The 26953-nt window shown below is 39.9% G+C and overlaps 1 protein-coding gene across 3 annotated transcripts; it reads right to left on the bottom strand.

Moving 5' to 3' along the window:
- Nucleotides 1-588: 588 nt before the first annotated feature.
- Nucleotides 589-4279, bottom strand: LOC111885054 (serine/threonine-protein kinase STY13). 3 transcript variants are annotated; one of them, XM_023881346.3, is made up of 5 exons: nucleotides 4019-4279; nucleotides 3562-3621; nucleotides 2698-2756; nucleotides 1551-2526; nucleotides 589-1224 (listed from the first exon to the last, which is right to left on the bottom strand). In XM_023881346.3, the coding sequence occupies exons 4-5, from the start codon at nucleotides 2459-2461 to the stop codon at nucleotides 885-887; spliced, it is 1251 nt and encodes a 416-aa protein (XP_023737114.1). In that variant the 5' UTR covers nucleotides 2462-2526; nucleotides 2698-2756; nucleotides 3562-3621; nucleotides 4019-4279; the 3' UTR covers nucleotides 589-884. The 3 variants fall into 3 exon arrangements, with proteins under 3 accessions (XP_023737114.1, XP_052627430.1, XP_023737115.1); XM_052771470.1 differs by lacking the exon at nucleotides 3562-3621 and having other exon boundaries at nucleotides 1551-2527; nucleotides 2700-2756; XM_023881347.3 differs by lacking the exons at nucleotides 2698-2756; nucleotides 3562-3621.
- Between the last annotated feature and the right edge of the window lie 22674 nt (nucleotides 4280-26953).

Below are 26953 nucleotides of genomic sequence, written 5' to 3' on the forward strand. Positions count from 1 at the left end.
GTCGTTTGACCTTCTCTTTCCTCGGTAGGGATGAATAGTTTGTCCCAAATCATGATCTTGTACCGGTACCGTACCGGAACCGGTACCGAACTGTATCGAATTTAAAAATATGGGACGGTACTTGGTACTCCAAATACATGAAATTCGGGAATCGGTACCACCGGTACCAATACTAGTACCGAGTACCGGTACCATTCCGGATACCGGTGATGTTAATTCGGTTTGATACTTGAGATTAACTTTCGATCAAATTCAGTATTCGGCAAATCGGCAACGGTAGGGGTCGATATCGGTTCTGTTCCACGCTCATCCTTATTCCTCGGTAACCCATGTCGTGGGCTACTGGGCTCTCTCACTTCAACATACTACCGTGCTAGAAAAATCAATTATCTCATTATTTAACGACGTATAAATTTATCATGATGATGTCTTCTTCATAATTTGTAAAAGAATTTTCGTTGTTTGGAAACTTTAATATCATATTTAAAATGCTGATACTTTAACTATATTTAAAAAAAACATTTATTTATGTATTAGATAATTAAATAACCAATACCGAGTATCTAACAAATATTCCAACACTATATATACAAATAAATACAACACAAATCTCCTTCATTACTACTAATTCATCAACACAAATCCATAAACATTCAACAAAGAGAAAAAAGAAAATCCACAAAAACAAGTAGGAGTAACAGTAGTAATAGTAAGTAATCCATATCATCATAATTTTCTTCCTTTTTTTCACCCTATCTTAAAAAAAGAAAGAAATTACCCTGAAAACAGTCAAATACATACACATAGATGACATAAATAAAAACCATCATTCTTTCTCATTTCATTTTCTTTACCTTTACAACACATCATCATCATCATCATCATCAATCAGTGGTCATCGGTTGACTTATGCAGCATCTGAAACGCGCCTTTCTGACAGTTGTCATGATATCATTTTCAGCATGTTCAAGCATTCTGACCACCTCCGTGAATGGCGGCCGGGCATCGGAGTTCCCGTCCCAGCAGCGGACCATGATTTCTCCAAGCACCGGCAGGCAGTCCGGCGGGATGGTCGGCCTGACACCTTTGTTCACCACCGCAAATGCCGCCTGTACAGCCGTCATGTTTTGAAATGGCAGCATTCCAGTTATCAGTTCCCACAGAACAATCCCAAAGCTATACACATCTACTTTTTGCGTATATGGCCTGTGTTGTATCATTTCCCTGAAAATTACAAACTCATTATACTCACTCATTCTGTATCAACTCAAATACTCAAAAATTATACAAGAAAATGCTCTACAATGATGAGTGATAGTTAAGTTAAAATATGACATTTTACATATTTCAGCTAGTTTTACCAAACGTCATTTTTTTTAACGACTAGCTTTTCATACTCAAAACTTATGCAAGGAAATGCTCTACAATGATAAGTGATAGTTAGGTTAAAATATGATATTTTACGTATTTCAGCGGCTAGCTTTTCAGCTATCAGCTAGTTTTTCAGCTATCAGCTAGTCTGCCAGTAAAAAGTTAGATGAGCGACTTACGGAGCCATCCAGCGGTAGGTGCCGGTCTCGGGCGTCATCCCTTCGGTCTGCACCTCAATCCTCGCAACTCCAAAATCGGCAATCTTAATACTTTTATCAGCCGAAATCAACAAATTATCACTTTTCAAATCGCGATGAATCAACCCAAGCGCGTGCACATACTCCATCCCTCTAGCGACATCCAACGCCTGTTTCACCGCGAGTTTCAACCCCACCGCCCTATTCTGCCGCCTAGCCAAAAACTGCCTAACCGAACCACCTTTCGCATACTCCGTCACAATACACCACACATTCGGCTTCCTACACGCCCCAATAAACCTCACAATATTCACATGTTTCAACCTCGCAAGCATCATCACCTCTTGTTGAAATTGTTGTTCCATCACCAACCCTCTCTCCACATCATTCTCCGGTTTCTCCAATAACTTAATCGCCACATCTTCTCCATTGTAACTACCTTTATAAAGCTTCCCAAACGCGCCTTGTGCGAATGCGGGACCCATCGAGAGTTTTCGAAGATCGATTGTCCATTCATCGAAGTTTTCAAGTCCTTGGGTTGGAAACCGCGTGTCCAAAAGTGCCCTTGCGAGGGCGTCATCGGATAGCCCGTGGGAGACGCGGCCTTTGTGGACCGAAAGGGCGTCTGTGTAATTTTTTGTGGGTTTGAGGCCTTGGTGGTTGAGGATACGCGTGTGGGATTCGTTGGACCCCACGGATGAGTTGTCGAGTGACATGGCGATTGAGCCTCCGTTTTGACTCATGTTTAAGCTGTTGAAACTATCGATTGACATGTTTGACCCTTCGCCGAGTTTGTGGTAGAAGCCTTGTGAGAGGTCGATGAAATTATTATCATGGTGGTTGTTGTTTAACCCCATCATATTCATGCCTGTGAACTTTGGAGCTTCCAACATTTTTTCAAGTTTGCCCCTTCAGCATGCGGCAATTGTCAAATTACACCCCCTCTTAACCAAATACCCTACACAAATAAGTCACATGAATAAGTTAGTTTGTATCCTACTTTCATTTCTTTCTATTACAACATTGTATTCGATTTCTTTTTAACTTATTAAGACATTATACTTTGAAAAATCTACCAGATTATAGCATTTAGCCTTATTGTATTTGAAAGTATTCATAATCATCAAACCTTTTTCAGGGGGATATAAGGTTGACCCTAGGGTTTTCTCATCTTTGCAAGTGGGATGCCTGAAAACAACAATTAGTAGTTGTATTATTTGTTTCTTTGTGAAGTGTGATCCTTAATTTTTCATGAAAAATAATAAAGACAACATTGCTAATGAGAGGTAATTACGCGATATATATATGGTCACATGTCTTTAGCACAGTTATTGAATTTTCAATTGTTGTGTTAAAAATGCTATCTTTCAAAAACATCAAATTTTTGTTGCATTATAAAAAGTAATGATTCGTTAACACTTGTTTGAATTAGAAATAATAGAATTTAACTTGTATATGTTTTGATTCTAAGGAAACTGATCATATTGAAATGCATTAACTTTTTGAAGAAAAATTTGGATTGTTACAAATACTCCAGAAATAGAATTTTAATACAGACACAAAACATTTGAAATTATGGAATTGGATTTGTTTACATTTTGATTCTAAAGAATCCTATTATATCTTGAATTAAGATTTGCATTGTTTCAAATACTCCAGAAATAGAACTTTTAGTATATGTTATGATTCCAAAGAAGCCAATCGAATCAAAATAAATATAACTTTTTGATAGAAAATTCGGATTGTTTCAAATACTCCAGAAAAAAGAACTTTAGAATCAGGTATCAAATCAATCCTATATTGTTTCACATTAGAAATAGAAGGAATCATTTATAAAAGCTTTAATAACACATATAAAAACCACCAGTCACCTGATACAAATTCATAATCACAACACAAAGGACAATGGTGTTCTACTTGTAGTTCAATTCATTTGCATACAGAAACCAATGCTTTTCATACATAAGAATTAAGATAGCTGAAAAATCTTTACCAAAAGATGGATTTTTGCTTCTTGGCGTTAAAACATCAATTGACCATAACTATGAACTCACTGAAAGACACAAATGATTCAATTAAAACCAAAGATCATTAACGGATTTTGATTTCAAAAGTCGTTAACAAAAAAAAACTTCTTATAGGAAGAAGACAATTAAACCCTAACTATCATTTCAGTTAACCCTAATAATCAACCCTCCAAATAGTTAATTTCCTAACAACACCATCAGAACATCAATTAACTCCATAAACACAAAATCCCCAAATTAAAATCAGCCAAAATTGTATCTCTACAAACCCCAAAAAGCCGAAGACTTTGAACAGCTGAAAACCATCTAAAATCAGCATGCTTTACAGTCAAACGAAGGAAAAACTATCGGCAGGATAAAAACCCAAAGATTAAACAGTGATCCATGAACATCAAAGTAAACTTATCACGATAAAGAACTTACAGATTGTGAATAGGGTTTTGCTTCTTGCTCTTTCAATTGGCGATTGCGATGATAATTACAGAAGCGTAAAAAGATGATTGTGATAATGGTGGAGATAAGTATAAGGAGGAATGTTGCTGTCGTTGGTGGGTTTGACGCCGACGAAAAGACGATGAAAGTCTAGAGAGAGAGAGAGAGAGAGAGAGAGAGAGTAACAAAGAGAGGAGAGAAGACGAAGAAAGAAAAACAAGAACAACTGGTCTTCCTTCTCTCGTTTATTTTTTTATTTTATTTTATTTATTATTATATTCTTGAGTCTTGACAACCGGGTCAGCAGCATCTCTCCATTCACCAACAAGCCGTGGCAAACGTGACTCGGGTGTTCATACTTCATACTAAACCGGTTACGATTTATGAAGGTGAAATTATACTGTTTTTTGACTAAAAGAAGTAAGAATAATAGAACATCCCATTCAAAGTTAGTCATGTATATATTGATTTAACATCATTATTACAATTAATGAAAAGGATATGGAAGCACATGAGCACTAAAGAGTAATAAGTTGGATCTAAGGTCTTAGTCATAATACATGTATATAATCATAGACTTCATAATATATCTTCTATTCCATGTATCGAAAAATCAAGGGTTTTATTATAATTTATATATTTATTTATGTATTTATTTTATAACCATATTATCTTATAATTGAAGGTCTTAATTTTTTTTAAAGGATAGTTCACCTTAAAATTAAAGTGTGTTAGATTCCAACAAGAGATAGGCTAACTCAATGATGATTAATTATAGTCATCAAGTTAATTTGGTTAAAGATAAATTATTTATATTTTATTACATTAATTTTTATTTATTTATTAACTTTCATAATTAATATAAAAAGAATTTCAACTACTTAATATTAGTATTTCTTATTTATGTTTAATGACAAAATAATATATATTACAAAAGTTTAAAAGATAAAAAAAATACTTAGGTTTTATTAAACCTCATCATTTTTATATAAAAAGTTATAAACCATCATTGTTATTTAGAACTTTAAACACACATACACACACACATATATATATATATATATATATATATATATATATATATATATATATATATATATATATATATATATATATATATATAGAGGTTCATTTGAGACGAGTCTAATTTTATGGGACCGTGAGATCAGTTTTTTCTAGTAAAATATTTTAATATTCTACTCATCGTAAAAATATAATATGTATAATATTCTAACACTATATGCTTTTAGAATATTTCAATGTAAAATGTGTTAAAAATATTATTTTAGAATATTAGAATATTACATATATTATATTTTTTTGAATAACAATATATTAGAATACTTCACTAAAAAATAATGGTCTCGCGGTCTCACAAAATTAGACCTGTCTCATATATATATATATATATAATTGGTGGATGACATAATAATTGGTGCATGGTAAATTTGTAAAATTTCTACCTAGTTACAATTATATGTAGATTATGAATAATAATATTTGCAGTATAAATACATCTCCATTATAAAAGGTTTTATGCAAAAAAGTCTCATTATTTTTTAAATTTTTTAATAAAGTCCTAAAAGTTTTTTTTTTAATGGAAAATTCCCGATTATTTAACATTTTACCTAAATTAACGAAAAAGTCATTTTTTAATATTTTAACAGGAAATTACAAATTATGTGATTTTCCCAATAATGAGACTTTTCTGTTAAAAAAACTTTTAAGACTTTATAAAAAAATTATCCCAAAATAATTGGACTTTTCTGCATAAAACTCACATTGTAAAAGGTGAATATACCAAAAGTTACACTTTCATAAGTGATATGTAACACTCTAAATCGTTTTTATGAAAAATAAAAAGAAATTTGTAACACCCATAAAATTCAAGCAAATTTAAAACATTTTAACCCATTCAAAACCATTAAGTTATACAACTTGTTTTCAAAATAGTTTAAACATCAGAATATCCCCATAACCAAATCACAAAATCATGAAATATGAGGAGCGGTATGATCACGCCTTTGCATTGCCACGATCTCCTGATGTACCTGAAACAATAAACTGAAACTGTAAGCCCGAAAGCTTAGTGAGTTTCCCCCATAATACCAACCACATACAACCATAATCATATCATATCACATCACAATACAGAATAACCATGCCTCTCAAGTCTGCAGTGTGACTGGTCCGCCCTCAACAGGCCTTCAGTCCACCTGGTCCACTCTCTGAGTCTACAGTATGACTGGACCGCCCGCACCGGGCCTTCAGTCTATTTGGATCTATCCCGAGCCTTCGTTATGACTGGGCCGCCATACGGGCCTAAAATCTATCCGGACCGCTTGTAGGGTATGTTGGCCTTCAGCACAAAACAGGACCGCCTCAATCCAAACATCAAGCAAATAACCATGTGCACATATAACAGGTAATCACATAACAACCCATAGACAAACAAATCGATCTAACAGATCATAAAGCATAACAACATCCTAACCAGGATACCGACCTAACTGGTCACTAACATAGCATCATCCTATATACCAGGATACCGACCGCAACCAGGTCACTAACATAATATTGTCCTAATTACCAGGACGCCGATCTAATCAGATCAATAAGCACATCAAACAGTACACGTATAAATATCAGATATAACTATCTCACAGATCATCGATCATAGTAATCTCTCATAACCAAAACACCGACTTAACCAGGTCACTATCATACCAATTCTAACGGATCATAAGAGCATGACAACATACTTTCTATCCAGATACCGATCTAACATATCATAACCACATGTAGCATATTGTAACCAAGATAACAACTAAAAGGGCCGGCCTTGGTGCCTTAGACCCTATTGATATAGTGAGGATAACTTACCTTGTAACTGCTGAACCGAACCATGAAAGCACTGGCCCGAAGCACTGCTCCAAACTCCAACACCTGGTGCCATCAATGGACCACGACATAAATATCCAAAATACATAACACCCCTGAAGGTCAAACAGGTCAAAGTCAAAGTCCTTGCCAAAGTCAACCTTCCTGATTGACTTTACTCGCCGAGTCCACCCGTCGACTCGTCGAGTTCTTATACTCAGAAAACTCCCATAACACGACTTAACTCGCCGAGTCGCCCCAAGACTCGTCGAGTTCAACGATCACTGAATTCCATCCTATCCAACTCACTGAGTCGCCAACCGACTCACTGGTCCGAAGTTTAACCACAAGAGGTTGGGGTTCTGCGACCTGACTCGTTGAGTCCAAGAATAGACTCGCCGAGTCCAAGGCAATCTTCAACAGACTCGCCGAGTTGTTCTTCCAACTCATTGAGTCCATGCCCATCTTCATATGACTCGCCGAGTCCACCCATGTGACTTGCCGAGTCCCTTCAGTCCTTCGTCCATACAGAGGCTTTTCGAGCCATGCAGGGGCTCCAAATTGTAGATCCACTCTTCTAGGGCATAACCCCTACATAAAGTTGCAAACTTTATGTGAAACCAAGGAGTTAAAGGTATAAATCACTCTAGGGATTGGGTTTTGGACAAAGGGGCTTTACCATCAGCTCACTAACTGATGCTTTATGACATTCTGGACCAACACAAGACTAGATATGAAGTAGCAACCTCAGATCTAAACTCCAAACCTGAAATACGTCTCAAACATACCCAAAATGGCCCCAAATCTCTTTCATGAATAGATCTAGATGCAAAAGAGTGATGGTAACAGCTTATTACCTCCAAGATGTGCCTAAACTGAAGTAGATTCTGGATCTACACCACTCCCTTGATGCAAGCCCTTTTTGATGTTCAAGTTTCTTCCATAAAAGGCAACTTCCAATGCTTCAATCTCCCTCCAAAGGTGTAACAACCCGAAATTCATATCCCTAAATGTAACCCTTCTCGCGACTCGTTCCGATCATCCAATCGCCGTTTCCGATTTCGTTTCCGATTCCGACATTTTATTAAGTCATTAATGTATATTTTATTTTATGACTTAATAAGTGTCTTAATACCCTTAGAACTCATTCTAACGCCTCATATTAATGATCGGAACATTTCTAGAATCAACCATATCGGGTTACGGCAAATTGGCCGGGTGCGACCAAAAGCCCCGTCTAACGCCGGTATCGGGTAGAATTCTACCGTGTCCCGAACCTGGACACTATTTAAAGTGATCCAAGTCTTCATTTTGAAGCTTTTGATCCATTCTACAACTTTCACTCCAACCTCTCTCCTCAAACTAGAATTAAAGGTCCAAATCTCAAGTTTAAGGTCTCAAATCTTCAAGGTACCTTCCTATACTCATTTTGCATCATATTGAGCCTTCAAATTCGAGTTTAAACCATGGATTAGGACCATTATCATGAGTTTACGGCCCTAGAACAGTCCTAGGCCGTAAACTCATATAAATGGGGTTTTTGGAGCAACAAAACCCTTCCAAACCACAATTAGACCTTGAATATGGCTAGATGACTTTATGAAATGGAATTAGAATGCCTCAAACCATGATTTAGAGCCTTATATATGAGTTTACGGCCTTGGTAGGTGCTTAGGCCGTAAACCCATATTTAAAGGGTTTTTAAGCCCTTAAACCCTTCCATGGCTCAAACAAGACTTAGATACGACTTTTAGAATATTGGTTATGGACCTAGAACACCTTAGACATGAATTTTGAGGGGTTTGTATGAGTTTACGGCCAAGGCATGTGCTTGGGCTTTAAACTCCTCAATCATGGGTGTAAACTCATTTTTAAGGTGTTAGAAAGCCATCCAACACCACCAAGAGCCTTGGAATAAATCATAGAACCAACCGAAAATAGTTTAAGGGCCTTAAACACATCAAAAATCTTCATTTGAGAGTTTACGGACATAGAAGATGCTCCATGGCCGTAAACTCCTAAAAGCATGTCTTATTGTGCCCAAAAATCATTTTAAGGCTTGTAGGAATTTTTAGAATCACATGTGATTAACTTTGGGACCTTAAAATCAATTATTCAAGGGAATATGAGAGTTTACGGCCATAGGCCCCATGCCAAGGCCGTAAACTCCCTTAAGTGTTGTATTTGGTGATTTTAATTCATTCCAAGCCTTAGGTAAAATTATTCCAAGCATTTCCAAGTGATAATAGCCATTTGTGACCCATTAAGCTCCATAATCCTTGCCAACATGAGTTCACGGCCGTCAACTCATGTGTGGGTAGTGTTTAGGCCGTAAATTCATTAGGGAGTTTACTCTTGGGGAGTAAACTCAAATCCCAAGTCCCTCGCTTCAATTCCCGTCCGTAGATGTTACCCGGGTCACTCCAAACACCCGTTTTGAGGTGTTTTCGTTCGTTGGAGTGTAACTTCATATCTAATTAGAGTTTGTGAATCTAATTAGATATATTTGTATGCCATTTCATTTTACATAGGAACCTCGCGTGTTATCAGGCCTCGATTCGACGTTTAGCATCCGAAACAGACACACTTCCGCGTCCGGTGAGTTCATACCCCTACCCTTTTTCAATGGTTTTTCAATGTTTTCAGGGGGGAATACAAGCAAAAGTACAAGAATATCTTGTACTCAATCACATGATTTCAGTTAAATGATTTCATAATTGTACATTTTTAAGAATTGAAAACCTTTTAACAAACTGTTTTAACTTGCAGTGTTGTTTGTTTTAACCTGATTTTCAATTCTTATCATACACTGTTATATTGTACACTTTACATATGATTGTTCACACTTATATTGATAGAACACATAAAATATTGTAATGTCTGTAATAAAACACTTAGGTTTGAGTGTAAAAGTCAGACACCATCAGAAAACATAAAATATCTGTATGTCCTTAACAATACACCTAGGCTCGAGTGTGAAAGATAAATACCATCATGACACACAAATCAATTGTAATGTCCTTAATAATACACCTAGGATCGAGTGTAAAGGACAATCACCATAAGATATCACATATATATATCATTTGTAACGTCCTTAATAAGACACCTAGGATCGAGTGTAAAGGACAATCATCATTAGATAACACCTAGGCTCGAGTGTAATGTCCTTAATAAAACACCAAGGCTCGAGTGTAAAGGACAGGTACGTTAGAAACTTAGCTAGTCGTAAATACTACTTTCCTAGTCGAAAAGTAAAGAAAAATCTTAAAGATTGGAGACACGTCCTCGTAACACTTCCACGGCACGAGATAGTGGAGGACTGCCCCTGTAACCAGAATCTTCGTACGTAGGAGAGCGTGGCTTGAGTGTATAGATCTATACGGGACTGACAATCCCACACCTGGCTGCTAGCTACAGCCGAACCGAAAGGTTCAAGGGTGACGAAAGTCATAAAAAGGATACTGGCCCTGGTCCGAGTCATATCCAGTCTGAGTATGGTTAAGGACTTGCAATCAGGATTATTAACACTTTACGAGTATTTATTAGTTTTATGTACGTAATAAAACTAATGTACGTTCAAGGATGACAGGCACACACATACACACAGTCAGGAGAACATGGGGTTTTCCTGGGGATAACATTGAACAAATTCGGAATCGGTAACAGTTAGCATACACAGGATTGGTAACTGTACACACACATTTAGGAAAAACATGGGGTTTTCCTGAGAAGAACATTGAATATAACCAGAACCGGTAAAGATACTCACACACAGTCAGGGAAACATGGGGTTTTCCTGGAAAGAACATCGAACATAATCAGAATTGGTAATAGTTCATACACACACAGTCAGGAAACCATGGGGTTTTCCTGGGGACAACATTGAACATAATCGGAACCGGTAACAGTTTGTACAAACAGAATCAGTAACAGCTCACACACATATATAGGAAAATATAGGATTTTCCTGAGTAACAGTAGTATGTAATCAGAAAAGTGTAATAAGTTAAATAACCGAACTACAATTCACAAGAACAAGTGTGTTTTTATTGTACGTCGTTTACTTTACTTTTCGGATATGGAAACTAACTTTACATAAGAAAATATGGGATTTTCTTGGATAACCACGTTTTCAGAAAACTAAGGGAACTCGTACATTTTTAGAAAACAAAACCGCTTATGAACTCACCAGCTTTATGCTGATTTTCAAACCGCTTGTATTCTCAGGTTCACATTAGACAGGTACCCGACGATCTCTTTTGGTGAAGAAGAAATGCGTAGAAGACTCGTTTCGTGTTGTTTATATATACTATGTATCACATGTATAACTTATGCTTTTGAAACAAATGTATAACTTTCATATATGTAATGTAATGGTTGATTTACTTTACTTACTATGTACATTGGATTTGATACTCAACGTGGAGTCAACCCCGGAAATGTTTCCGCCTTCGGTTTTCGGGGTGTGACAGATTGGTATCAGAGCCCTTGTTTATAGTGAATGAAGTATACCAAACCTTACATGGTATAAAACTATAAACATTAAAGGGCCTAAGTGCTCTGAACTAAAAGTATCCTTCAAAATATAAGTATTTTCGAAAGTATAAAAGTATACCGACCCGTCGAGATCCGTAACTACAAGTAGAACAGAACATAAGTAAATGGGTGTTGTACGCTGCGGTTAAACCTGGGCAGTTATGTAGTCGTGTCTAGGATCAATATAACCTGGCCAACTATATTCATTCGAGACACGGCCAACATGTGCTTGGGAGTGACTGTGGTATGCGACATGCCTAAAACTTACCCTAATACCACAAACATCGAAACAGGGTAGTAACGAATCATGAAATACTATAGGAGTATTTCTCGAGCCAATCCTTGGTAGAAATCCTTGTTCATACATTGTTCTTTGATCATTCTCTTAGCGATAATTTTCTTGTCTTGATAACTCTATCCTGCTTTATCACTTATTCAGCATATATCTGTCATATCTCTTGATTCAATTCAGAGGACTTATCATCCTCTCTTCCTTGATCTTATTAGATCAAGATGCCTCCAAGAAAGAGACCCAACTCCAAGACCAACAACCCTCCGCCACCACCTCCTCCTCAATTCGACCCTGTAGTATTCTAGGCAGCTGTTACAGCCGCAGTGGCAGCTGCCATGTCTCAACGGAACTCCGACGGTTCCGGTGGTTCGGGAGGTGATACCCAAACCCAAAACCAAGAAAGCAGCCAGGGACGCCGGAAAGAGGGTTCCTATAAGGATTTCATGAACGCAAAACCCCCGTCCTTTGATGGCACTGGAGGTGTCATTTCCCTCACCCGATGGTTTGAGAAGATCGAATCCATCTTTGAAATCTGCGCCTGTTTAGATTCAGACAAGGTGAAGTTTGCCGCCTGCACCTTTATCGACAAAGCCTTGACTTGGTGGAACGGCCGAGTCAAATCCCTAACCTTACCTGTAGCCAACGCCATGGGTTGGGAAGCCATGAAGGAACTTCTGCTGGCTGAGTACTGCCACCAGGGCGAAATGCAGAAGTTAGAACACAAACTTTGGAACCTGAAGATGAAAGGTTCCGACATCATTGCTTATACTTCCAGGTTCGACGACTTGGCACTACTCTGCCCGGGAATGGTTACCCCGAAGAGTAAGAAGATAGGGAGATTCATCTGGGGTCTGACCCAACCAACGAAAGGAAACGTCATAGCCGCGAGGCCGGATACATATGACAGCGCCAAACGCTTAGCACAGATCCTAATCGATCATAGTGAGGAGCTTGAGGAGGCAACTACCACTCCTGAGTCGACAGTGAGGAGTGGGGAGAAAAGAAAACTTGGGAAGAAAGAGAAAAGTCTGGCATTGCACGAGTCTTCGAAGAGACAGCAAACGGTGGCAGTTCACGCTGCCACTTCCCCTGCAACTGTGTTTGTTGATAGATCCTCAACCCGAAAACCTGCCAATAGGTATACTGGAACCCTTCCTAGTTGTGACAAGTGCAACTATCATCATCTTCCTTCCGGTCCATGTATCGAGATAATTTGCAACAAATGTGGCATAAAGGGTCACATGGCGAAAAACTGTAAGACACCAACACAATCAACGAGTCAAACTTTCGGAGCGGGCATTGGTCGGGCCTGCTATGGTTGTGGAGAAGTTAGACATCTTAAGCGAAACTGTCCCAAGTCCGTAACACCTGGCAACACCGGAAGAGTTCTAGCGATAGGACAAGAGGAGACAGTCACCGATCCCACCGTTGCCACATGTATATTTCCCTTGTTAAATTTATATGTCTGTGATTCTTTTCGATTCTAGCACCGAAAGAAATTCGTTAACCATCCATTTGAACATTTTCTAACCCCGTCGTTTGCGAGTAACCGAAAATGTATATCTTCGAGATGGTTATCACGTGAGAACGAGAACGCTTGTGTCGTATCCGTAAATTGTATCCTCAATCCAAACAATTATTCTTTTCCATTTGATCTATTGGCAAACTTTTTATGAGATGCTTTGATGTCACCTTTAGCATGTAATAACTGAGCCTCATTCATGCTGTCTTTCCTAGTTTTGAGAAAGCCATTCGTTCCAACCTTCCTCCGACTCGAATTTCATGATTTTCGTACATCAAAGCTTAAAAAGTCTTTCCATGTATTTCTCGTCCGAGTGATCATCGAGAAACGAGAAGTCTACGATTCCTTCCCTGATACTGTTTCCAAAGAATTCTTGGTAATTCTTTCCGAATGTGCAATCCAGTCTCGCATTGACCTAATCCCAGGAATTTCCTCGTAGCCAAACCTCAATGAGCACGATATGTGCAAGGCAGCAATCAGGGCATGATACGATCACTACGAGGTAGTAGTGGCGCCCTTCGGTCGAACCATTTTCTTGGTCATGTAGTTAAGCAAAGCAGTCATACTCGTAAACCCTTCCAAAAGCAAAGGCAATAAAGAATTAGTCGACACCGAGAACACCCATGGAAACCTGTCAATTCTTGGGATTCCGTCGACTATAATCGTAGACTCATGTAGAAGTTTCCCTTAGAACCATCGGACCCTTAGTTACTCTGCCATGTGACAATGTACCCACTTGTTGGAGGTTTTACCCTGGAAAGACATAGTACGCCTTAAGAAGTGCGGAAAACTTAACTTTTGGAACCTTAGACCCTTCGAGATATTCGTTAGGAATCGATTCCATAGCCCTCTTCGAGCTATCTTCAGGACTCAGTAGCAACCATCTGATATTCCACATATTTATTCGTAAGGCTTGCTGACCTGAAGAAAACCTTAGTCACCCTTGACGAGGTCAAAACCGATAAAAATCCAAACCTTCATGGATGAATCAATTGAGATCATGGATGGAGAGGTTAACCATGCGTAACAAAGCCACATCCTGACAGTGGGGGTTCGCTGGAATGTCAAGCGGAGACCCGATTCCACTTAGGAGCTTGAAGACCCGAAGCAGTAGATTCATTCTCATATCTCTTTTCACTTCATGATCTGTGTTCGAATCTTTGAGTTTCGGGACGAAATTCCCTCTAACGGGGGGATAATGTAACAACCCGAAATTCATATCCCTAAATGTAACCCTTCTCGCGACTCGTTCCGATCATCCAATCGCCGTTTCCGATTTCGTTTCCGATTCCGACATTTTATTAAGTCATTAATGTATATTTTATTTTATGACTTAATAAGTGTCTTAATACCCTTAGAACTCATTCTAACGCCTCATATTAATGATCGGAACATTTCTAGAATCAACCATATCGGGTTACGGCAAATTGGCCGGGTGCGACCAAAAGCCCCGTCTAACGCCGGTATCGGGTAGAATTCTACCGTGTCCCGAACCTGGACACTATTTAAAGTGATCCAAGTCTTCATTTTGAAGCTTTTGATCCATTCTACAACTTTCACTCCAACCTCTCTCCTCAAACTAGAATTAAAGGTCCAAATCTCAAGTTTAAGGTCTCAAATCTTCAAGGTACCTTCCTATACTCATTTTGCATCATATTGAGCCTTCAAATTCGAGTTTAAACCATGGATTAGGACCATTATCATGAGTTTACGGCCCTAGAACAGTCCTAGGCCGTAAACTCATATAAATGGGGTTTTTGGAGCAACAAAACCCTTCCAAACCACAATTAGACCTTGAATATGGCTAGATGACTTTATGAAATGGAATTAGAATGCCTCAAACCATGATTTAGAGCCTTATATATGAGTTTACGGCCTTGGTAGGTGCTTAGGCCGTAAACCCATATTTAAAGGGTTTTTAAGCCCTTAAACCCTTCCATGGCTCAAACAAGACTTAGATACGACTTTTAGAATATTGGTTATGGACCTAGAACACCTTAGACATGAATTTTGAGGGGTTTGTATGAGTTTACGGCCAAGGCATGTGCTTGGGCTTTAAACTCCTCAATCATGGGTGTAAACTCATTTTTAAGGTGTTAGAAAGCCATCCAACACCACCAAGAGCCTTGGAATAAATCATAGAACCAACCGAAAATAGTTTAAGGGCCTTAAACACATCAAAACTCTTCATTTGAGAGTTTACAGACATAGAAGATGCTCCATGGCCGTAAACTCCTAAAAACATGTCTTATTGTGCCCAAAAATCATTTTAAGGCTTGTAGGAATTTTTAGAATCACATGTGATTAACTTTGGGACCTTAAAATCAATTATTCAAGGGAATATGAGAGTTTACGGCCATAGGCCCCATGCCAAGGCCGTAAACTCCCTTAAGTGTTGTATTTGGTGATTTTAATTCATTCCAAGCCTTAGGTAAAATTATTCCAAGCATTTCCAAGTGATAATAGCCATTTGTGACCCATTAAGCTCCATAATCCTTGCCAACATGAGTTCACGGCCGTCAACTCATGTGTGGGTAGTGTTTAGGCCGTAAATTCATTAGGGAGTTTACTCTTGGGGAGTAAACTCAAATCCCAAGTCCCTCGCTTCAATTCCCGTCCGTAGATGTCACCCGGGTCACTCCAAACACCCGTTTTGAGGTGTTTTCGTTCGTTGGAGTGTATCTTCATATCTAATTAGAGTTTGTGAATCTAATTAGATATATTTGTATGCCATTTCATTTTACATAGGAACCTCGCATGTTATCAGGCCTCGATTCGACGTTTAGCATCCGAAACAGACACACTTCCGCATCCGGTGAGTTCATACCCCTACCCTTTTTCAATGGTTTTTCAATGTTTTCACGGGGGAATACAAGCAAAAGTACAAGAATATCTTGTACTCAATCACATGATTTCAGTTAAATGATTTCATAATTGTACATTTTTAAGAATTGAAAACCTTTTAACAAACCGTTTTAACTTGCAGTGTTGTTTGTTTTAACCTGATTTTCAATTCTTATCATACACTGTTATATTGTACACTTTACATATGATTGTTCACACTTATATTGATAGAACACATAAAATATTGTAATGTCTGTAATAAAACACTTAGGTTTGAGTGTAAAAGTCAGACACCATCAGAAAACATAAAATATCTGTATGTCCTTAACAATACACCTAGGCTCGAGTGTAAAAGATAAATACCATCATGACACACAAATCAATTGTAATGTCCTTAATAATACACCTAGGATCGAGTGTAAAGGACAATCACCATAAGATATCACATATATATCATTTGTAACGTCCTTAATAAGACACCTAGGATCGAGTGTAAAGGACAGTCATCATTAGATAACACCTAGGCTCGAGTGTAATGTCCTTAATAAAACAACAAGGCTCGAGTGTAAAGGACAGGTACGTTAGAAACTTAGCTAGTCGTAAATACTACTTTCATAGTCGAAAAGTAAAGAGAAATCTTTGATGAGATTAATACTTAATCTTGAAGATCGATTAGATCTTAAACAGGTGAATAATTATTTAAACAGTAAGAACGAATGTAAAATAAAGAATAACTCAACGATGAATCAAACAGGTTGAATGATTATAAAATAACCCTCAGAAGAGCTCGATAAAGAACATCAACTGTAGAGGGTTGGAGAATTACAAGAACGATAAAAGAAACTATAATGCTATCGTAATCTTCTTAATCGTTAACCTAATTATGCATGCAAGCATATACTTATATAATAAACATAATGGGCTCTCGGTTGGACAGGCCCAAACCGGAATACAAAATAAATAAACAAACAGCCGAGCCCAAAGACGCAACCCTTGAACAAATCTTCAACCCAACAATCTCCCCCTTTGCGTCAATTGGAGCGAGATCTTCATTTGTTACTTGGGCCAGTAGCGGAGGCGGGTACCTTCTTCTTCACGGTGTTAAACAGACGAGAGATAAGAGCCAGAATCGTCTGCCTAAACCTGATGTACCATTGGATCATGTCGTTGAAGTACTTAACATCATCCGCTGCATTCTCTTTACACCTTCGGATGATCGATAACACATGCTCCAGACAAGCAGTGGTGTAAAGATGTTTGTCAGCTAAAGCGAAGAGACATTTCTGTCCTTTAGCTCTAGTGAACATGACCGAATTGCGTCTCGGGTCGATCTTGCCCATCTTCATCTGATTGAGATCACTGGCCGATCCCACAGGAGCTATCTTCGGTTTCTTCTTGAAGACTGTGGCAACCTCCTGATCCATAAGGGCAACCTCCATGATGTAACAGACAATCATCCTCTTGATATGGTCTATAATCGGACCATATTCAGCTTCATTTGTCAAGAGGATGTTATGCAGAACGATCCAATCATGAGGATTTAAGTTCGGTAGATCTGCCAGGGAGATATGATGTTCAGTTCTTGCAGACCCTCGAATCACCTTGAACCGAACGTTTATGAATCGACCTTCGGTGTAAGGCTTCAGTACCCGAACGTTCACTATCTTCTGGGCGCTCCAAGTTTGATACTGAGGACGAGCAGCCTTCAGATAGAATTCGATCAACTCCCTATCCACCTCAGAGTTCGGATGAGGGACTTCAAAAATATTTGAGAAGGCGTGGAAGATAAACGCCTTTCGAGTCAGCGGCATGTCGAACTGCGAATCGACAGAATTATTGCAGTCGAACGAAATCACCGGCTCGAGCCATAAGATGCTGGGAGTGTCTATGGCCTCTTTGATCATTCGCTCCCGAGTCCAGGCAGGGAAGAGAGTCTTCCTGCTCTCGAGGAGATCGTGGGCTTCCTTCTGCATGCGTTCGGCTTCTTCAGCCTCTCGCGCCACACGATTAACATCTTCATCAGCATTGCGACTGTTCTTTCGTTTCAACATGTCAACAATGGTTTCATCATCTTCATCTTCATCTTCTTCCTCAGCTATGTTTTTCCCTTTATCCTTCACACCCGAACCCGAAGCTTGACCAATCGGAGTTGGTTCGGTTGTGTGAGTAGCTTTAGAGGAAGGAGGTGGTTTCGATCCGGACTTCTTCTCTTCTCCCCCTTGTTTCGGATTGGACACGAAACTAGGTAAGCCTTCTATTTTGCTGAGAAGGTCCATGGCAGGAGAAAGCTTTTCAGCAAGGGTTCGCCTCACCGAATGGTTGAGAATTGGATTGTGTGCTTCGAGGATGTTGGATAACGCAGCGTGTACATCCGAAACACAAGTCTTGATGACCTCCCTTTCGGATCGAAGAGCTTCAAGCTGTTGTTGAGAGTTTGATAGCTGAGTGCTCTTGACCTTGAGGGCGGTGGTTTTGCTTGCCAGAATGTCCATCAATGAGTTTTCAGCTGCAAGATCCTCCTGAAGCTTAGCGAGGCGCTCATCGATGGAGACACGAAGGGCCGAGTTGTGTCGCTTAGTGATTGGCAAAGGTTGGCGAACGAGGTCAACTCCGTTGAGACGAACTTAGCCAATTGCTGAACAATCGGTTCCAAAGTTGTCTTTGTAGAATCCGCACTCTCCTGTAATGACTTCAACAGGGAAGAGGCGTCGGAGAATAGTTTATCGACTTTTACGGTCGCAGCCTCACATGCTTTTGTGGAGGCGTCTATGGCGGCAGTTGCTGAGGCTACCGAATCATGCTGAGCCCTGGAGAAGGCATCAACAATCTTCTGAAGTGCAGCTTCAGATAGAGAGGACTGTTGGTTTGAAGATGAGGCGAGAAGTAAGTCAACCTTCTCGTTGAGCTCCTTAAGATGCTTCTTTGTTACTGGAGCATCATCCTCTTCGTCACTCTAAACCTGAAACGGACTAAAATAGACCAAATCGAAGGTCATGTTGTCTCCGCCAAGAAACGGGTTATCTCCATCAGAGGCATGATCTAGAGATGGTGGGGGTGGTAAAGCTGGGGGTGTGGTAGTTTTGGTAGGTTCAGGTTGAGTGTGGGGTGGGGTAGGTTCGGGTGGTGGTTGAGTATGGGTAGGTTCGATTGTATGCTGGGTTTCGGTTTGAGGTGGTTCGGTTACGGGTGGTGTTTCGGTTGTAGTGGTATAAACCCCCGTATCAGATACGTTGGTTGTAACCTTTGTAGCGGTTGTGGTGGTATCTGTGAAAATGGGTGGTGGTATAGGGAAAGAGGTTGGAGGAATAGTGGTAGTGGGGGTTATGGTCGGAATGGAAGTAGGGATGGTTTGAGGAGGTGAAGGAACTGGTGAATTATGAAGTTCCATCTCTGGGGTAGGTGAGCGAGGTGGTGTGTTGCCTCTTTGAGGAGTTTCGCCTCCTTGAGAGCCGTCCGAACCCGAACTCTCGTTTTCTGAGTCACTTGAAGAGGAAGGAATAAGAAGTTTTCGTTTCGGTTGAGTCTTCCTTCTCTTCGGCTGCGGGGACTGTGCAACTTTTGTCTGTTTCCTCTTCTTGGGAGAAGGACCCTTAGTAGCTTTGGTCACTTGCTTCCCTTTGTCCGCCTTTTTGCCCCTGTTCACCGGTTTGTCAGCATCATGGATGGACTTTAGCATTTCCGGTGTGAGTTCCCTAGGTCCAGTTGCCCTGAACTCCTTGATCGTTCAGATTAGCCTGCTGTTAGAGGGAACGTCTCCATACATTGTCTCCGGAATAGAGCCAATGAACGAGAATTTAGATGCATCAGATACGATGATCTTCTTGGTATGAAACGTACCGATTGAAGACATCGATGCACCAGCAGCAGTGGGAATATCAAACCTGTCCATTGCCCACTTTGTGATTAGAATCCAGAACCGGAAATACGACACCTCAGAATGTCGTGATGAAGAAGAGAGGCTCTGGATGAGCTGTTGCCAGAGAACCAACCCAAAATCTAAGTTGATCCCGTTGTAAACTGCATACATGATCGACAAGAAAAGTCGACTAGCACCGTCGGATCCTGAGCTCCGTTCCGACAAGCCCTTGAAGAGGACTGTGAACATGCCGTTCCACTGTGGCGGCAAGCAAGATTTCTTGAACTTTGCGACGGAGGTGAGGACCTCCGTGTACCCCATATTGTAAAACATGCAATACAGATGCCCAACCAGAATCGTCTCCGGATTAATTCTCGATGGGTCAGCAGCCAACCCTAGCAGTGCGCAAAAACGTTGTCGAGAAATGGAGGTCTTGTGATCAGCAACCTCGAAGAACACCCGCTCGACTGCTTTGTCGTAATAGGCAGTCGCATAAACCTGCGAGAGAGTCGTCATTGGCACAGACTCAATCCTGGAGAGAGCCGGAGCGATTTGGGAGTACTTCAGGCACTCGATGATCGGCGACATGTAGGAGTCGTACGCCAGAGGGTTGAGATCGATCACCAGGCATTGTCGAGGACGAATAGGAAGGATGTGAGAGGTAGCATGGACTGGGGATGATTCCGCCATTGTTGAAGGTAGTAGAAGAAGAAGATGAACAGTGAAGCTTTTGGGAGTTTTTGCTCTTTAGAAAATCTGGAAGCAGTAAAAAGGTAAATGAGAGTGTAGACTGCCTTTTATAGTGAGGGAATGGAGAGAGAAAAATCGTTTCAAATCTTCTATACGATGATCACGTAGGAGAGAGAGTGTCAGATTCCTAGGATCACGCCACCCAACAAGCGCCGTTTCAGAAGAAAACCGTTTCAAATCCTCACGCGCCTTTAAGTGCCAGAGAGAAATCCCTTGAAATTCGCACACGCGTCCTTGATGTCAGTAAAAGTATGGGCGTTTCAAATCCACACGCGCCCCATTTGTACCGTCGTTTGAAATTCATCCCTTTGAACTCCCGCCGAGTCAGCAACCTTTTGTCTTATCTTTTAAACGGCATCTTTTGAATTAAATACCCACGTGGATTATTTTTGACCCAACTTCATAATTAACCACCAAAGCAATAAATCAGCCTGAAATTAATTAGTAACGGAATTTTGGAAAATCAAAGATTTTCGTGCAAAGAGTGTAAAAAGAAAAGAAATAAAGCAACTCTTTTTAGGATTTACTGTGATGTCAATAATGACACGAAACTAATGATCCCGGGCACGAATCTCTTCCTTCAAGGTCAAGAGAGACCTTAAAGTGTTAATGTGGATTCCCGTTGAATTACGATCAATCACTTTTTAAGAAATGTTGAAAGGCTTCTTTTAGTTAGGCTAAGTAAAGGTGGCTTTCGCTTTGATTCAGCAATTCTAATCTTGAAATAAGAAAGAAAGTGAACAAAGTACTTGTGAGACCGTTGTAGTCTGTTGAACAAGTAGGTAGTAATTAATGTTAAATTGGCTTGGGAAAATATAAAATCTCAGATGAAAAAATTAAAAACTTGATCCCTGGGGAAGAAATGTTATGGTGTTTAACAATTTCATAGGAATCACAAAAAAAATAAAATTTGAGATTTCATGAGGGTACTTTCGTCAATTCTTTGGTGAAAACTTGATCAAATTAATTGTTCACCGTCAATTCAGATTTGGTGTTGAATTTTGGGTTTCACTCAGCTCGTAGTGACACGAAACTAAGATCATAAACACAGATGTGGTGTAACCATAAACCTCAGTGGTAATTTCTGAGAGTCTCAAGGGTTACGTTGATGAAACGAATGTAATGGAGAAATATAATGTAGATGGTGTAAGAAGATAAAGTACCTCTGCTGCGAAAATAAGGACCAAGCAGGAAACTCTTAACTCACGTGAGAAGAGAGTGAGGTAGCTCACGATTAGAATAAATGTGTTAGCCTTATTGGGAAGACAAGGTTTGTGTATACCAGGTCATGAAGGCTATTATTCAAAATCTTATGAGGCTTGGGACACATACAGCAACATGCTTCTAGGGACACTTAACGAAGCCAACATTTATACCCCCATAAACGAACGAACACAGAACAAGAAAAAGAAAAAAGAAAAATATTTTTGGAGTTTTTGAGATTTATTAAAGAAAGAAAAAAAATAAAAAATTAAAAAAATTAAAAAAAATAAGCAAGAAAAAAATAGACGTAAAAAAAACTTTTGAAAAATTTGGTAACCGAACCCGAGCGTTTGGTTGGTTTCGGTTGCAGAAAATTTTGAAAAACCGAACCCGAGCGTTCGGTTGGTTTCGGTTCTAGAAAATTTTGAAAAACCGAACCCGAGCGTTTAGTTGGTTTCGGTTGCAGAAAATTTTGAAAAACCGAACCCGAGCGTTCGGTTGGTTTCGGTTCAACAAAATTTTGAAAAACCGAACCCGAGCGTTCGGTTGGTTTCGGTTCAACAAAATTTTGAAAAACCGAACCCGAACCTTCGGTAGGTTTCGGTTTTGGAAAAATTTTAAGAAACCGAACCCGAACCTTCGGTAGGTTTCGGTTTTGGAAAATTTTAAGAAACCAAGGAATTTAGACATGCAATAGAAAAATACTTTCAACACAAAAAAATAATTTTGTACAAGAAATATACAACCAAGAAAAACTACCTTTGAAGTGATGAGCGAGTCAGATGGTTTAACCGAACCCGAACGTTCGGTTGGTTTCGCTTCTTACGTTTGAGGTTGAGAGGTAGTGTGAGGTACTGACTCTGATTCCATCATACCTAGCCCTTGCAGTATTCTGTTGAATGATGCTTCAGGAAGAGCTTTGGTAAAGACATCAGCCAGTTGATCAGTGGTTCTTACGAAGTGAACTTCGACGTTTCCATCTTCCACGTGATCTTTGATGAAGTGATACCTCAGTGCTATGTGTTTGGTTTTAGAGTGTTGCACTGGGTTATGACAGATCCTAATTGCACTTTCAGAGTCACAATATAGTGGGATCTTCTTCATATTGAGTCCATAGTCTCGAAGTTGACTCTGGATCCAAATCACTTGTGAGGTGCAGGAAGCAGCGGCTATATATTCCGCTTCGGCAGTAGACAACGACACACACGTTTGTTTCTTGGATTGCCAGCTGACCAACTTCCCGTCAAGGAATTGACAGCCACCAATAGTGCTTTTTCTGTCGAGTCCACATCCTCCAAGGTCAGCATCAGAATAGGCTTGAACGAAGAAGCCTGAGTTGGAAGGATACCATAGACCTAAGGAGGCCGTTCGCTTCAGATAGCGTAGAATGTTCTTCACTGCAAGCATGTGAGGTTCGCGTGGGTTTGCCTGAAATCGAGCACAATAACACACAGAAAACATGATGTCAGGCCTGCTAGCAGTAAGATACATTAGTGAGCCTATCATTTGACGATAGAGCGTGATATCGACAGCCGGTTTGTCTAGGGATGGAGTTAGCTTGGTGCCGAATGCCATTGGTACTTTGACTTTGGAGTCTCCCATCATACCAAACTTTGCTAGGAGAGTCTTCGTGTAAGCTTCTTGATTGATAAAGATGCCTTCGGGTCCCTGTCTAATATTTAAACCAAGGAAAATGTTAATAGGACCCATTGAGCTCATTTCAAATTTAGTCTCCATCAACTTTCTGAATTCAGCTGTTAAGCTGGGATTCGTAGAGCCAAAGATGATGTCATCGACATAAATTTGAACTATCATAAGGTGGTTACCTTCCTTTTTGCGAAAGAAGGTTGGGTCAACCGAACCTTGTTTGAATTTAGACATCTTTAAGAATTTAGTTAGCGTTTCATACCAGGCTCTCGGAGCTTGTTTAAGGCCATACACAACTTTATCCAGAATATAGCAATGGTTTGGATACTTTTCATTCACGAACCCAGGAGGTTGCTCCACATACACCGTTTCTTCGAGTTCTCCGTTAAGAAATGCACACTTGACGTCCATTTGGAAAACTTCAAAGTTTTTGTGGGCAGCATAAGCAAGAAATATTCTTACAGATTCCAGCCTAGCTACAGGAGCGAAAGTCTCTTCATAATCAATCCCTTCCTCCTGACAGTATCCCTTTACTACCAGACGAGCTTTGTTCCTTATAACATTCCCTTCCTTGTCCATTTTGTTCCTAAAGACCCATTTGAGACCAACAACCGAAGCATCTGGAGGAGTTGGAATGAGGCGCCAGACTTTGTTCCTTTCAAATTCGTTCAGTTCGTCTTGCATTGCTTGAACCCAATCAGAGTGATCGAGGGCAGTGTTAACTGTCTTCGGTTCAACTTTCGATACAAATGAGTTAAACATACAAAACTCAACCTTTGAAAATAAGCATGTCTGTTTTGCCTTCAGTTGTGATCGGGTCAGAACCTTTTCTGAGACATCACCAACCACTTGAGAGATAGGATGATCTCTGGTCCATTTGGTAAGAGGAGGATAATGTGGATCAAATGTTGGGTCTAGTTCAGCATTGATCATTTCTTCTGGCTCGGATTGGCTATCGTAGTCAGGCGTCATATCATCATGCTCCCCCTCGATTGATGAGCTTTGAGAAACTTGAGGTTCAGAGGTTTCTTGTGATGCTGGATTTGCAGGCGGTGATGCACCTTCGGTTGGAGAAGCACTTTCGGTTGGAGAAGCACTTTCGGTTGGAGTTGTAAAGCTTGGCTCCCCCTCGACTTGTGAGATTGGCTCCCCTTCGACTGAAGCATTGTTGGATGGAGGTTCATCAGAAGTCGATCCTCCTTCATTCATTCTCCTGGCAGCTTCTTCGACAATTTGCTTCATGTGGTCTACCTTGTTGTCTGCTGCACCTGCTTCTGAGAGAGAAGCTTTCTCTGGTTCGTCAAAGAGTTCCATAAACTTCTCGAATAGATTAGCGATCGAGACTGTGACTTGGCCAGTTTGAGGAAAGATTTCCCCTGCTGTGTCTTCTTTGGCCTGTAGCTTTTTGACATAGCTATCGTCAAAGGTCACGTAATACGTCTCTTCAATTTTTCTCGAACGCTTGTTTAGGACTCTGTATTCTTTGGATGTGAGAGAGTAGCCCAGAAAGATTCCCTCGTCGGCTTTGACATCGAACTTGTTGCGGTGTTCTTTAGAGTTAAAGATGAAACACCGTGAGCCGAACACATGGAAAAATTTCACATTGGGCTTTCTGTTGTTTAGTATCTCATAAGGTGTGAGCGTGAATCGTTTGTTGAGATAAGACATGTTTTGTGTAAAACAAGCAGCAGAAATAGCATCAGCCCAAAAATAAAGAGGTAAGGAAGCGAAACTTAGCATAGTTCGGGCAGCTTCACATAAAGATTGGTTTCGTCTTTCGACAATTCCGTTCTGTTGTGGTGTGTAGGGAGCTGAGAAGTTGTGACTTATTCCCTTTTCTGCTAGAAATTCTTCAAACTCCCTGTTCTTGAATTCCAGACCATTGTCGCTCCTGATGTTGCGAACGACCTTCTTGAGCTGTACTTCAATCTGCTTGATGAACATTTTCAGCTTATGAGTCGCTTCAGATTTGAGCTTTAGAAAGAACACCCATGTAAATTGTGAAAAGTCATCAACAATAACAAGAATATACTTGCTACCACCGATGCTTTCGATAGATGAAGGACCACATAAATCAATATGAAGTAAATCGAGTGGTTCAACAACTTTTGTGTTAATTACAGATGGATGACTTTGACGACTCTGTTTCCCCATTTCGCATGCAGCACACAAATGATCTCTATCGAACTTGAGCAATGGAAGACCCCTAACATGACCTCCAGTGACAAGTCGGTTGATATCTTTAAAGTTGAGATGAGAGAGTCTTCGGTGCCACAACCAGCTTTCGTCAGATTGAGCTTTTGATAAGAAGCATATAGCTGGGTTTCCTTTGATGGGTTTAAGGTTTAGAGGAAACATTTCACCCTTACGCTCCGATTTGAGAATTACTTTCTTCGTCTTCTTCTCAATAATTTCAGAACCTTCATCATCGAATGAGACTTTGAGACCTGTACCTCCAACAAGCTGAGATACACTGATGAGGTTGTGTTGGAGTCCTTCCACATAAGCCACCTTCCTTATAGTAAAGTCACCATTTGTTATCATCCCGTATCCCTTTATGGTGATGAAAGAATTATTTCCAAACTTGACATTGCCACCATTTGCAAGAGATCTGTATTCCCTGAGCTCCTCTTTCCTCCCTGTCATGTGATGTGAGCAGCCACTATCGATGTACCATTCTTCGTCGAACTGCTCGTCACTTATAACCTGCAAAAATTAAGCAGATTTAGGAACCCAAAGTTTCTTGGGTCCACGTGATCTTTTCATGGGAACAGGAATAGTAAGAGAGATGTCAACAAGATATGTTCGTTTTATAAGTGTTGTTTCATCTTTCTTTTTAATAGTAAAGACTTTTATTTTATTAGGATTGGGTGCGTTCGGTTTAGACTCTGGTTTGGATGTTGAAACCTTCTGTTTGCCCTTTTGTTCAGCCGATGAATGAGATTTTTGAGAATGAACTGAATGAGCTTTAGAACAAGATGGAGATGAATTGGTGGAATTAGAAGAATTAGATGAACTGGAATGAATGGACTTAGATTGAGATGACTTCGTGACTGGATACTCTAGGTGACCCTTTTGCTTTTGATTATTGGTGGGACTAACCTTAGAGTTTTGATCTCTTTTAACTTCAGAACCGAACCTTTGCTTTCGGTTGGAATCGTTCTTGGAACCGAACCTTTGCTTTCGGTTGAAGTCATTCTCAGAACCGAACCTCTGCTTTCGGTTGGTATTCTCTTGTGAACCGAACCTTGGCTTTCGGTTGTTGTGGCTCTCAGGCTTTCTGACAGGATTGTTTTCATATTTCAGATTCTTGTCTTGATGTGAGAAGTATGCATTCTGGGATTTCCAGAATTGCCTCCTTTCAGAGAGATTCTTCCGGTATCTTTGGTTCCT

This window comes from Lactuca sativa, chromosome 5 (genome assembly GCF_002870075.4).
Source record: "Lactuca sativa cultivar Salinas chromosome 5, Lsat_Salinas_v11, whole genome shotgun sequence".
Taxonomy (NCBI): Eukaryota; Viridiplantae; Streptophyta; class Magnoliopsida; order Asterales; family Asteraceae; genus Lactuca; species Lactuca sativa.